Source organism: Aotus nancymaae, unplaced genomic scaffold (assembly GCF_030222135.1).
Source record: "Aotus nancymaae isolate 86718 unplaced genomic scaffold, 86718_ANA_hifiasm-v0.15.2.pri h1tg000043l, whole genome shotgun sequence".
NCBI classification, from domain to species: Eukaryota; Metazoa; Chordata; class Mammalia; order Primates; family Aotidae; genus Aotus; species Aotus nancymaae.
In genome coordinates, this window is record NW_026988457.1 from 7961208 (window position 1) to 7975411 (window position 14204).

The 14204-nt window shown below is 40.0% G+C and overlaps 1 protein-coding gene across 2 annotated transcripts in view; it reads right to left on the reverse strand.

The window, feature by feature from the left end:
* DCLK1 (doublecortin like kinase 1) overlaps positions 1–14204 on the reverse strand; it is a 352501-nt gene that overhangs the window by 91518 nt on the left and 246779 nt on the right. For both annotated transcript variants that reach the window (XM_012465567.3, XM_012465568.3), the window contains exon 5: positions 8643–8759. In XM_012465567.3, coding sequence (XP_012320990.1) covers positions 8643–8759 — 117 coding nt within the window. The remainder of the gene's footprint in view (positions 1–8642; positions 8760–14204) is intronic.

Sequence of the window (14204 nt, forward strand, 5' to 3'; positions counted from 1 at the left end):
CTGTACTCTCATTGTTTTTCCCTGCTTCTGCTGATAGCTCTTAGAAATGCAGCCTTCCCCGATGGTTCCATTTTCATCTTTACAAATCTCTTGTTAAGGCAGCAGGGAAGTACCTTATGTTTCTATTATTCAAATCACTACCATATACCAGGGTCTCCCAAATACACATTGTTAGCTCAAATCTCCTGACTTACACACAGTTATTTATTCCCAATTGCTTATGGAAATTTCCAAATCACCTCACTCTCCATATGCCTAAAATGAAACTCATTCCCTACCCCTCCTCACCCGACAAACCTGCTTCCTATCTCTGATTCCTCTCTCTTCTTCTAGCCTCAAATCCAGTTAAATTTCAAATCCAGTTTCATTTCCCTTTGAGGTGTCCCCCATTCCCAATGATGCTCTTTCAGTTCTGTCTTGACAATTTCATTCCAGGATAACTGCAACGGCCTCATAGAGCCTTCCTGGCCCTTGGACTTTCATGTGTAGCGTTTTCTATCCCTCTGCCACTGTTTCCAAAACTCAAATGTGATCTGTCATGGCATTGTGAAAAATCCCCTTTTACTTCATGATACCTACAACTTGCAGCACAAACATACTGCCACGACCCTGTGCAATTTGACCACAACCAACTGGGCTACCACCATCTTTCCAACTCTCTTAGAATTCTATCCTGCATTTATATTGAACCAGCAGCTATTCCCTATCTCTGCCATATAGTTTCATGCCTTTGTGCCTTAGCTCGCATCAGAGGGAATGCCCTCCTGGCCCTTCTTTACATCTGAATTTATAAATCCTTTTCTCTTGGAAGAGATCTCTGATCCTATTAATGAGATCTAACCCATTTCCACTAGGTCCTCATGGCACTTATTACACTATTATAGTTACATGGCATACAGTCCAGTACCACACAACAGTGTTTTGGTCAACGATGGATCACGTATCAGATGACGGCCCCGCAAGATTACAATATCACTGCACCCTTTCTATGTTTACATCTGTTTAGATGTAGAAATACTTATCATTGGTTACAATTGCTAGTACAGTAACATACTGTATAGGTTTATAGCCTAAAAGGAACAGGCCATATCACATAGCCACTTGGGTAGCAGGCTTTACCCTCCAGGTTTGTGTATGTACACTCCAGGATGTTTGCACAATGGAAAAGTTCCCTAATAACACATTTCTCAGAACACATCCCCATTATTAAGCAACATATGACTGTGTATGTTTCTTTCCTAACTATAATATAAGCAACTTGAAGGCAAGGACTGTGGTTTAATCATCTTTGCACTCTTGGGATCTGATGCATGCCTGGAACACAGTAGATACTCAGGGAAGACTGAATCGACCTGGGGCGTTAACAGTGAGAAATTTATACAAGCAGTTGATATAGACTGCTGCACCCAAGTAGACAGTAAGTCAAGATAGTGGTTCAAAGCATTGAAGAGTATCTTTGGAGATTCTGCTGGGGTGAGCACTAGGAAGAGTTGGTGGGTGCAGAGAAAGGAGAAATGGAAGAAGGGATGAGCCTTACATGCAGCCAGAAATTCCAAAGACACAAGGGATGAATCACCAACCTCTTGATTTTCTTGATGCATTTTGTTCTCAACAATTCCCTTGGAGCTCCAAAGCAAAAAAGATTCTCCATAGACTGTATAAGGCTGAATTCTCTATACTAAAGGAAAAGACGGAACTAAAAATTAATAGCCGGCAATCTGCCTTTGAAGGTGTTTGATATAAATCAAAAGAATTTGACAAACTGGACTAGTGAGCTGATTAAAATTCTCTTCACTTCCCCAGCTTTGATTCTTATCTACATATGTTGCATAAAATATTTTTATAGAACCATAAAAAAAGTAAACTTTAAATAGCATGAATAAAAAGGCTTCAGGATTTCTGGAATCACACAGAAGCAAGTTTCAAGGCTGGGCGTTCAGAATGGTGCTTCGTCATGGTAGGTGTTCATTAACTAAGGCACTTGGCTTTTCTGTCTTTCAAATGTTTGCCCTTGCATCTCCAGCACCAAGATCGCCGGTTCACTATAGATTCTCAATGCATATTGAATGAATGAATGAATGGTTGTTGCCATGAAATGTTTCTACTCTAGTCTATAAGCTTCTGAAGGGCAGGAAAGTGCTTTATCTCATATTGGAATTGAAAGGTATGAAGCACTCACTGGGGCTCAGTTATGCCTGTTATGTCTTTACAGACAGAGATTTGAAATACAGGGTGTTGTTCTATGAGGAAAAAGTTGGCTATCTAAATGGAAATAAAAACTCTAAAACAAACAAAAAAACCTCAATTTTCTTTCTCTTTTTTTTTGGAATGGGGTCCCGCTTTGGCATCCAGTCTGGAGTGCAGTGGTGTGATCATGGCTCACTGCAGCCTCAAACTCCTAGGCTCAAGAGATTGTGCCACCTCAGCCTCCCAAGTAGCTGGGGCCACAGGTGTACACCACTACGCCTAGCTAGTTTTCAAATTTCTTGTAGATATAGGTCTCAGTATGTTGCCTAGGTTGGTCCCAAACTCCTGGGCTTAACCAATCCTCCTGCCTACACCTCCCAAAGTGCTGGTATTACAGATGTGAGCCACCATGCCTTGCCTCAAAGCTTTCCCAAATCCAAGAAAAGATCAAAAACTTGAAATCTGTAAGTTTTAAGGAGGACTGCAGCTATGAAGCTTCAAGATAAGTAAACACACTTTTCTTATACTTGTAAGATTAAGATAACAATATAAAGCCACCTGAAATTTTATCAGTCTTTATTAAAACCAAATTAGTGGTTAATTAATTCATTCTTATTTTTAGAGTTATTTTGTTATAACTTCCCTATACAGATAAAAACAAATTTGCTTAAAAGAATTTCCCTTTTGCCGCTATACTCCAGCCTGGATGACAGTGTGAGACTCTGTCTCAAAAATGAAAATAAAGAATTTGACTTTTAACGTATACGTTTTACTAGATCTGTGTTCCAAATATGTACACACGTATGAAGAGTCAACCCATATGAAACTCTTTACTCCTTACGATGCTCTTAGATTCTCATTTCTTTAAGAAGTAGCTGGAAGTCATTTCTCAATGTCTTAGTGATTCATCCTCCAGTGTCTCAGCACGTAATTTGTCTGGGGGCTCTTTATTCTTTTCATGTGTTATTAAAGCTTCTGGTTTCTCTTTGCTAGCTCTATTTGCCTTCTTTCAGCCTTTTCTATTATGGAGACTAATCATAATTCAACAGGTATGTGAATTATGTCATCTATGAGGCCTTGACCCCTACACTTCTTGATAACAGGGATTTTCTTTCATCTCTGTATCATTAGTGCCTAGCAAATGCCTGACACTAGTTGGTCTGTAACTGATAGTTCTGAAAGAGTAAATGAACACCTAACATTAATAAATCATTTTGAATGTCTTTTAGTCCTACAAAGAGAAATGGGTAAGGGACAAAGGGAAGATTTACAGAGGATTCTTATTCTTGTTTTAGTGTTGACTTACAAGGGAGGTTTCTGTCCAGCAATGCTATACATCAGGAAGTTGGGGTAAATCATTCACTTCCTGGAACCCTGGTGCCAATGGACTAATACTTAGGCTTATGTTGCAAGATGTTGTGATGCTGTGAATTGCAATCTCAAACCAGGCACTAGATTAATTACTTCCTGGAGATCAAAACTCTAGTAAGCAGAGGTGAAGACACTGGTATCAAGGACTGCCAGCCTTGTGTGTCTAAAGCACCAGAAGCCCCTGGTGCCAGTCCTGAATTGCCGTTCTGAACTCTCAGAGCAAAGCGGAGAGTTCAGTGCCTCTGTCTCCTTATTTCTACAAACAGAGATAATAATAATTTGCCTTACTTGGTTGTTGTTAGGAAATTAATAGGAGGATCAAAAAAGATTGAAGAAATAAAAGCTGTATGTAAACCATAAAGTTCCAGGTAAATATAAGTTAACCATGTTATATTCATAGCAGCATAGCCTGAAAATTGTGCAGATCTTAACTTTATAATATGCTCCAATTTCTGTATAGTATAGGAAACTGAATACTGGAAGCAGAAATTTAAACACTAAAGTAGAAATCACTATAAACTTTAGGTTAATATTTTAGGGGAAAAACAAAGTTGTTTCTTGTTGTTGTTGTTGAGACAGGGTCACTCTGTCGCTCAGGCTGGAGTGCAGTGGTGCGCTCTCAGCTCACTGCAACCCCCGCCTCCCCGGGTCAAGCCATCCCTAGTAGCTGTGACCACAGGAGCCACAGGAAACATCATACCTGGCTAATTTTTGTAGGTTTTTTTTTGTAGAGCCCACCTTGGCCTCCCAAAGTGCTAGGATTACAGGCATGAGCCACCACGCCTGGTCTAAAGATCCTTTAACATTAAAAAGTCAGATGTTGGTTGGGTTTGGGGCAATATCAACGTTTATAGAATATTTAAGTAAAACGATTCATGTTTGAGTCCCTATGATTGATAAAAAACACTAAACAGGCTATCTTAAGAAAATGTGATGCAATACATACAGAGATAATTGGACATGCCTTTCCACTGGTTCCAAGAGCCATCCTGGGCCAGAGCAGCAGAGGGGCCCCGAGAGAGGGGGTCTTCCCTGACATCCAGCAACTGCACTTGCCTCCAGGAGAACTGGCAACACTGCTGAACTTCCTAACCCCTGAACCCGGTTCCAGGGAAAGGAGGTAGTCCTGAGGTCACTGGCACAATCCATACATTTGTGACTGGGAGTTGACTGCCCTGTGAAACCCTCTAAATTGGAATTATCCAAAGGAAAGTGGTAACAAGTCAGAATCAAGAGATAGTCAGTGCATATAGTAAGTTCTCATATAATCAGGAAACAGTTGCATATTATCTCTTCCAGGTCAAAATACAGCAAGCTGAAAATTTTATATGCATAAAAAGCTCACATTAAACAAAGTATGATTAATGCTATATAATTAATTTTGGCCTAGAAGTTAAAGACACCTTGAAGTGCTAATTTTTAAAGAACATATTAATTTTAGAATGAATTTGGATTCTACTTTCTTTATGAAAATGATACTACTTGGCATGACTCACCTATCACAAATTCCAAGTTAGTGCTGGCCAATTCAACCAGGTTTCAACTAGAGTTGAAAAGGACTTCAAGGAAACAATAGAATGTGGAAATGCTTGTTTGGAGCAACCTGTTGATTTTGAGGCAATGCGTTCTATCCATTTTAAACTTTTAAAAGGAATAATTACAAATGTTGGCAGTGATATACAAGTACATTTAATATGTTTGCCTATCTTCTTGAGTTTCCAAAATTTCTTTTCAAAAATGAATATAAATCCTTACAATGCTGAATAGTGATTATATTACTAGTTAATTCTAAAATGAAATTATTGCCTATATGCATAATTATGTTTTTAAGATTAGACCTGTGAGTCCATTCTTTAACATGTACACAAGAATCTGATCCATTCCCTATCTTCATTGACTTATAGGGACAAGAAAGAAAGAAAGAAGGAAGGAAGAAAGGAACAAAGGAAGGAAGGAAAGAAAAGAAAAGGAAAGGAAAGAAAGAAAGAAAAAAGAAAGAGAAAGAAAGGAAGAAGGGAAGGAAGGAAGAAGAAAAAGAAAGAGGCAGGAAGGAAGAAAGGAAGAAAGGAAGGGTGAGAGAGAAGGAAGAAATGAAGGAAAGAAGGAAGGAGAAAGAGAAAGAAAGAAAGAGAGAGAAAGAAAGCATAACCTAAATCCAGGAGTATCTAACAAACTACAGCTCTTAACAAGAAAACTAAAAACAATAAAAAGTTAAAAGCTACAGTGCATATTGATTTTCCTGGAATATCTGTAATATAAAAAACATAAGAATTTGGCTAGTCACCCATTATTAGATGCATCTGTTCCACATTTGTCTTTTTATTCATCTTACATACTGAGAGGAAGAGGAGAGGAAAGGTTAAGCAAAATTTAAGTTAAAGTTGGTTTGGAACAAGAACTAATTTTGTTTTTTCATATTGATGATTTTTAATAGTACTGATAAGGTTTCATTAATATAGGCTCTCTTTCTCTTTCACAACCTTCAATGATTGCATTAAGTAGCCAAAATTTTAGGGGGAATAGGCTGTCTAGGCTTATGACTTTGTTCTCCTTTCCTCTTCCATAAGAGTTCATCCTATAGCCCAGATTTATTTATTTATTTTTATTTGTTTTGAGACAGTGTCTTGCTCTGTTGCCCAGGCTGGAGTGCAGCAGCATGATTTCTGCTCACTGCAACCTCTACCCGCCAGGGTTCAAGCGATTCTCCTGCCCCAGCCTCCCGAGTGGTTGAGATTAAAGGTGCCCATCACCATGCCTGGCTAATTTTTGTATTTTTAGTAGAGATGGGGTTTCACCACATTAACCAGGCTGGTCTCAAACTCCTGATCTCAAGTGATCCACCTCCATCAGCCTCCCAAAGTGCTGGGATTACAGGCGTGAGCCACCAGGCCCAGCCCTACAGCCCAGATTTAATCACAGAAAATGAGAAATGCTCTAGTTAAGACGGAACATCCTCCACAGAGCTCAGTATTAACCTGTCAGCTGGACAAACTCAGTTCTTCCAGGAGAGTTTTCCATGTAGCAATTCCAGGATTACTCTGTCATTTTGTGGAAGTCCTCTTCTCTGTGTGTGGGTGGTATCTCTCTTGAAGGGAGAGACTTTCCCTAATAACCCGGGGAAAGGATTATCTTCAGAAAGAAATTCTCTCTTCTCCCAAGTGACTGACTTTCTAAAGCCAGGCCATTGCCAGGAGGGAGAAAAGGAAGTTAGCATCTGGTACCCTCCTTTGTTCATTGCTCTCTTGGTCTACACATCAAGGTATCTAAAGGCCTGCTCTTGGATTGCAAGGACACTGATAGACACTGCTATTTGGAGGCAAACAAGGAAATAGAAAGGAAGTCATCTCTGTCATGCCAGTGAATGAAGATGAACAAGCCATGTCTTTCTCTCCAGATTATCCAGAGTCAAACAATTACCTGTATTTATTTCCTTTCTGTTTTCTATAACCCACTACTTCTCAAAGTGTGCACTGGAATCAGCTGGAGGGCTTGGAAAAATCCAGACTGCTGTGCTCCTGCTCCAGCTCCAGAGTTTCTGATTCAGTGGTTCAGGGGAGGGAGCTCAGGGCTTTGTAGTTCTAACAAGTGCTCAGGTGATGGCGATGCTGCTAGTCTGAGAACCAGTGAGAGGCAGGCTCAGCTTGGGCCAAGGTCACTGGAGCAATCCCTGCTCCACCCTCTCAATCTCACTCCTGTTTTTCAAAATGTGGGCCATGGACTCCCAGATCCTAATCACCTGGAGTACTTGCTGAAACACAGGTTTAGGTCCTGAGTCAGAATCTCAGGGTGTGGGGGTCAGGATGACAAACTTCAGCAAGTTCCCCAGTTACTCTCATGAACTCTAAGCTTTGAGTCTACTGCCTCATCCTTTAGCAATGCCTCATTTTAGGGCTCCATCCGATCTAGATGAGCAATGTCATGCTAAGGGAGGAGTTCTCAGCCCGCCCTTAAATGACAGAGGCAAACGAGATGCATCTCAAATGCCAGCTGTGCTCTGAAATGTATTTCCTGACTGGCTAGGATGCAGGCTACGCTGGGGGGAAGGAGGCATTGGCAACCCATCTATGCCACCCTAGGCTGAGAGCCAGAGGGGAGTGGTCTTCGGAGATCCGTCTAGAGAATAGCAGTAATTGGTAAAACTCCAAGGGGAAGGTGACTCTTAGAAAACCAAGGTGGGTTGGTGGTAGCTGGCCCATGACCTATAATGAGCCACACTATTGAGAGTTCCTTCTTAGGCAGCCTCAGGCTAGAGCTCTTTTTACACTCCCCTGGGCCCATGCTATTGAGTGAAAGAAGGCCTCCAAGTAGTCCCCAGAGATCTTTATTCTTATTTAGAAGAGCTTCTTGTCTTCATGAAATCAGGTAACAATCACTTTGACGTTTGCATCATTTAATAATTCCCACTCAACAATTTGTGTCATTTAATAAATAATTCCCTTTAATAATGATACAGACCCTTCACCTGAGGCAAATAAAGAAGACACTTTCTAACTGACGTCATGTCAGTTTTAAGACCACAAAGGAGAAGGTAGGGTTGAGGTGCTCATCTTGTGCATACACAGCCTTTCCAACACCAGTTCTAGAATTCGCTGAGAGGCAGGCTCAGGCCAAGGACCCTGGGACAATCTTGGCTCTACCCTCTCAAGCTCACTACCTTTAGCTCCAGAGCCATGAAAGGAAACTGATGCTGGAGCCAAAGTGTGCTTAATAAAGGTTCAGCGAATACAAATTGGAAACTCTTCATAGGCCAGTCTCAGGTGGAATAAATGCTTTGACAGAGACTTTCAGAATCTGAATGATTAACTTCGGTGGTAGAAATGATACAAGACAGTAACATTCTTCTATTTGTGGGCAAATCTGGGTTTCCTAAGTCTTCACTAAGTACATTTTTGAAGCTCAATGCTTTTTCTTGCAGCCAGCATGCTAGACTCCAGCAAATCTGTTCAACCGCTCTAACACGTTCTAAAATTATAAACCGGAACCTACACTCGCTTAAAAACCTCACACTCTGGGCTTCACACACCCTCTGCTCATCCTGTGTCAGGAACAAGGCAGTTTCTTCAAGATCTCCTCTGCTGCTTTACCTGAGCTGGTGGAGGCAGGGGACTTGCTGCGCCTGGACGGTCCTGGGCTCTTAGTGGTGCTCCTGCGGGATGACGAAGCTATTTTGGTGTAAGAAGTGGACTTCACCACTCGACATTCTGGGGAAAGAACAACAACCACACGTCATTATGGGATAGTGGCACACATACCAACTCAAAATGCACAATACACCCGGAAGTAGAAATATACGACCATCCTCAGTCATGGCTACTTCCCACCAGTTGGATTCTTGTCTACAGCAATGGAGCCACAAGAAAATAAAGAAGAAGGACAGGGTGAGCTTCTTAGACATGGAAGTAAATAATACTTCAACCCCCCTAGTTTACCTTCCTTACAATAATATTTTGGCTAGTAATAGGAGTAATAGGCTAATAAAGAGTTTGCATTTCTCTTGACTCACCCCTCAAGTTATCTGTATATATGGATCTCTTAGGATAAACTGTTCTTTCTTTCCAAGGAAAATGTTAGAAGCAAGGTCAACCTCACAAACCAAGAAATGTGGTGGTGGAAGATTCCACCCATCACAACAGGGCCAAGTTTATTGTCGTGGGTCCACACGGAGATAGTTGTGGGTCTTTATGATGTGTGGGAGATGACAGCATTTGCTTGGAAGAGGTAAAACTGGTGAAGAGGTGGTATTTCCCTGCAACGAGGGCATCCTGCCAGCCTGTGCCACCACACAAAGCTGCCACAGAGCTTATATTGTGTCTGTGAAATGGTTTGTGGCTTGAGGACAAGAAACAACTTCACTTTCATTAGACCTAAATTCTCAGTGCTCATGTCCATTAAATTCAATGCTGAACATCTTAAATGGCAGAGAGCTTTCTATTTCTCTCTTAGTGACTCCCTCGACCAGTTCTGATGCTATGCAAACCTATACGTCTTGTTCTCAAGAAATTGCTTTTAATAATTAACAAAAATTGTACGCTTGTAAGGATAATCAATGCTCACTGTAGATGGAAAATATAAAGTATATTTTAAAATACCCCCTGCTGGGCACAGTGGCTGACGCCTGTACTCCCAGCAATTTGGGAGGCCGAGGTGGGTGGTTCACCTGAAGTCAGGAGTTCGAGACCAGCCTGGCCAACAAGGTGAAACCCTGTCTCTAATAAAAATACAAAAATTAGCCAAGTGTGGTGGCGTGTGCCTGTAATCCCAGCTACTCGGAAGGGTGAGACAGGAGAATCCATTGAACCTGGGAGGTGGAGGTTGCAGTGAGCTGAGATCATGCCACTGCACTCCAGCCTGGGCAACAAAGAGTGAAACTCTGTCTCAAAAAACAAACAAAAAACACACCCCCAAATAACCCATGATCAAATGATACTTTATTTTTGGCGGGGGGGGGGGGTATACAAACTCCTAGAATTTTTTCCTATGCATTTATATATCTCAGCATTAGGATTTGTTCATACGTATTGATCTATTACCAGCCCTTTTCACAATACAATATCTATGAACATTTTCACCCTGTTATTTAATGGCTGTTGAGCATCTGACTGCATGGAATACCGTAATTTACTTAACCAAATTTCTACTACTGAATATGTAACTTGCTTTCAATATTTCACTATTATAAATAATTACTCAGTGACACCTTCATATGTAAATGAGTATACAGTTATCTAATTATTCCCTTAGGACAGATTTAGTCCCTGGCACGTGAAATTTAATTTCTAGTAGCCAGAAACCAAGGATGCTCTGTGAGTGCTCAAAAATATTTGCCAACACTTTTCTTTTAAAAAAATTATAAATTCAAAATTAAAAAATAGCAATAGCTATTTGTTCTTTCCCCTTCAATATCACCACCATTTTTAATAGTGTATGGATCTTGCCATAGCTTTTCTAAGCTTTTATAAACACATACATACATAGGCAGGTTTTTGTTTGCTTTTTGTAAAAACGGCAAGATAGTGACATATTTTATACATTTTTTCATACTTATGATATATTATAATCATCTTTCTCGGTCAGTCCATAGCAATCAAAACTGTTCTTCTAAACCCTGCATCATATTTTGTAATATGTTTATATCACAATTTATTCAATCATTCCCCTATTGAGGGACAATCAGGTCATTCCTTATATTCTAATTTCCTCTTTATGTTTTCCAACTTAAATACAAAATTTTAGAGACCAACTGGGCCAACATGGTGAAACCCCACCTCTACTAAAAACACAAAAATTAGCCGGGCATGGTGGTGGGCGCCTGTAATCGCAGCTATTCAGGAGGCTGAGGCAAGAGAATCACTTGAACCTGGGAGATGGAGGTTGCAGTAAGCCAAGATCTCAAAATAAATAAATAAACAAATAAAAATAAAAAATTTCAAACTGAAAAAATTTGCTGAACAAAGTAGATTTGGTGAATTGAAAGAGAAGAACTTTTTAAAAGTTCTGAATGGCACCCTCCAGAAAGTCCAACTCAAACAAATTGTACTTTTTTTTTCCCTGGAGACAGAGTCTTGCTCTGTTGCCCAGGCTGGAATGCAGTGGCATGATCTCTGCTCACTGCAACCTCTGCCTCCCAAGTTTAAGAGATTCTCCTGCCTCAGCCACCCAAGTAGCTGGGATTACAGGTACCCACCACTATGCCCAGCTAATTTCTGTATTTTTAGTAGCGATGGGGTTTTACCATGTTGGCCAGGTTGATCTCAAACTCCTGAGCTCAAATGGTCTACCTACCTCAGCCTCCCAAAGTCCTGGGATTACAGATGTAAGGCACTGTGCCCGGCCTCAAATTGTACTTTTACAGACAATGAGTGGTCATTTGCTGGATCCCTCACTGAGGTTAGGGATTACATTTTCAAAAAATCTTTGCCAACTTCTAAGCGAATATTGGATTTTATTTCTTGAAATCGAAAATTGGTTTGATTGCCAGTAAAGTTGTACATTTTTCCCACATGCATCTCAGCCATTTGGATTTCTCCTTTTGTTACTACTTATTTATGTCCTGCTTTCTCTTATTGGTTTGTAAGAGTGCATTCTATATGAAAATTTAACCCTTAGTCTATCATGTTATAAATATTTATCTTTGTAGGTAGTTGTTGAACTATGTTAGCTTTTTAAATGTGGTGAACCTTTTTAGTAGTTTTAAATTAAACTACTTTAACTCTTCCATTATATATTCTAAAACCCATTTTATGCTTTAGTAACAAAGAACTCATAATCATTCCAGATCTCATTCTGATGCCTGACTTTAACTTCAAAATTTTCCTTCTCTAGCCATGCAATTTCTGATTTTCTAAATTCAAAACATGTTTCTCTCTCTTATATATTCTAAATTGCTTTACATAAACATCATTTTCTATTTTTTTCTGACATCTAAACCAACAAAGTGGTTTAAATTGTTTAGTAAGAAAGGATGTGAGTGTATATGAAATACAGATGTCATACAGCTAGAAATAGGAGATAAGTCATGGAGAAGAGCGTCTCCTAGAGAGTCTCATGCATTCAACTGGGGAAAAAGAAGAGGAAGATTAAAAAAGAAGAGGAAGGAAATTCTGCCTGGTTGTATTATTTATGGATGCCTTCACTTGTTTTCATAGCCCAAGACAAAGAGAAATTAATCAGGGCATTACAGAGCCTGCCCCTCTTCCCCAACAGTTATGTGAGCCACTGCTGCTGTTCTGGCCTGCCCAGTGACCCTGCAAGAGAGTTCTGCTTTTTAAAAAAAGAAAAAAAAAATCTACACATAGACAAGAATATTTGCAAAACTTAAGATAGGAATAACTAAGAAACAACATTAATAACATCAGAAAATAAGATCGGAAAACCAGGACCATTCACATGGGACAATAAATGCCTGAGGTGTCCTTAGAGATTTTAATTCACAAAACAGAGCTTTAGAACGTGCTAGGATCTCAGATTAGCGCATGGCTCTGTCCACGCAACTGACAACACATCCTGGAGTTTGTCATAGCTTTGGCCTCTGCTTAGCCTTTTGGAAGTACACTAGCAACCAAATTGGAATGCCATGATGTTGCTGGCCCATTGGCATGCTTCCAGGTACATTTTTATCACGTGGCCACTATGTGCCAGGCCCCGAGAACTGCTTGCATGGTGGAGAGCAATGCAAAGTTTGGAACTCAAAACTCTTACCACCTGGTAGTGGTGCACAGAGTCTTTTCATCAGTGAGGGCTCTTTTTGCTAATTTTTATTTCATGAACCTCATGTTTGAAAAATGTTGGTTTCTGCAACACATTTCTATTAAGTTAACATTTCATTTTCTCATTTTAAATCAAAATCAAGATGATCACGAGGGCAGATGACCAGAACTTTTTGTCCCAGGTTATGAACATTCAGAGGTCACATAAATTTAAAACAATAATTTTAAAAGCTCAGCATCTAGTTAGCAAGAACGAATAGTTAAGATAGAAAGCTACCAGATGGTACACACTGTTAATAATACCCATCTGTGAGCCACAACTTGAATTAAAAAGTTGGTTTTAGGGTTTGCGGCATGCTGGTTGGCACGGACGTCAGAGTTGCCAGCTGTGGCTGTAACTACCAACCAGCAATCCAGGTCACCATAATAGAACCAATCTTACCACACTCAGTTGGCATTTCTCCAACTACCAGAAAGAAATTTGGTATTTTTGTGAGGCATCTCTTCTTATTAGAAGAACTGTAGGTATTTCATTACATTTTTGAAGTATTGGAAAAACTTGTGGCCTCTTATCATGCTTCCAAAGCTTCCCGTACTTCTCTTGAACTGAGTTCTCACCATACTATTACTCATTCAGAATTATTTATTTATTAGTCTGTCTCCCCACTCCTATACTTCATTGGGTACTAACTAGTTCCTGGCATATTAAAAAGCACAAAGTAGCTGCTCAATAAATATTGGCCCAAATTGCTGCTGATCCTGTTACTACTTGTGTGAACTCATGGTATTCACCGAACTCACCCAAACTCTCATTTTACAGCTGAGAAAACTGAGTCTCAGAGAGATGAAATGACTTGCATCAGAACCCAGCTCTCCTGGGTTGGTGGCTTTCTCACCACCCCCAATATCTGATGTTGCGGCCTAAGCAAGGTGTTCCATGATGACAAAAGCCTGGGAAATGCCTGTCAGTGTCCTTGCTCAGGGGCAGACAAATGGGTGAGGGTGGATCAGAGAAAGAACTGCAAACAACTGTTCTCATGTCAACATTAAATTAGAAATTCAATATATGACAGCTACCTGTCTATCAAATGTTTATTGTATCAGGAAAAAAAGAACATTAAACTGTCTTTCAGAAATGGAGTTATAATGAAGTAACAGCTTGGAGGATCATGGAGTCGGAAAGATAGTTACAAATATTTCTACTCATGGACCACTTGCCTTTACGATAAGAGTTATGCTTCATGCGTCATAATGGGGATTAGAATAATTCCAAAGGCTTCGGTCGAATAACAAAAACAGAAACAACAACAAATATTTATAGTAACTACATTTTCTAAAATGGGTCAAAATAAATCCAGTTGAAGAATGTTGCAGTGCCAAGCTGTAAATTATTTAAAAAAAAAAACCACACACACACACACAAGAACTCCAACCATCTTT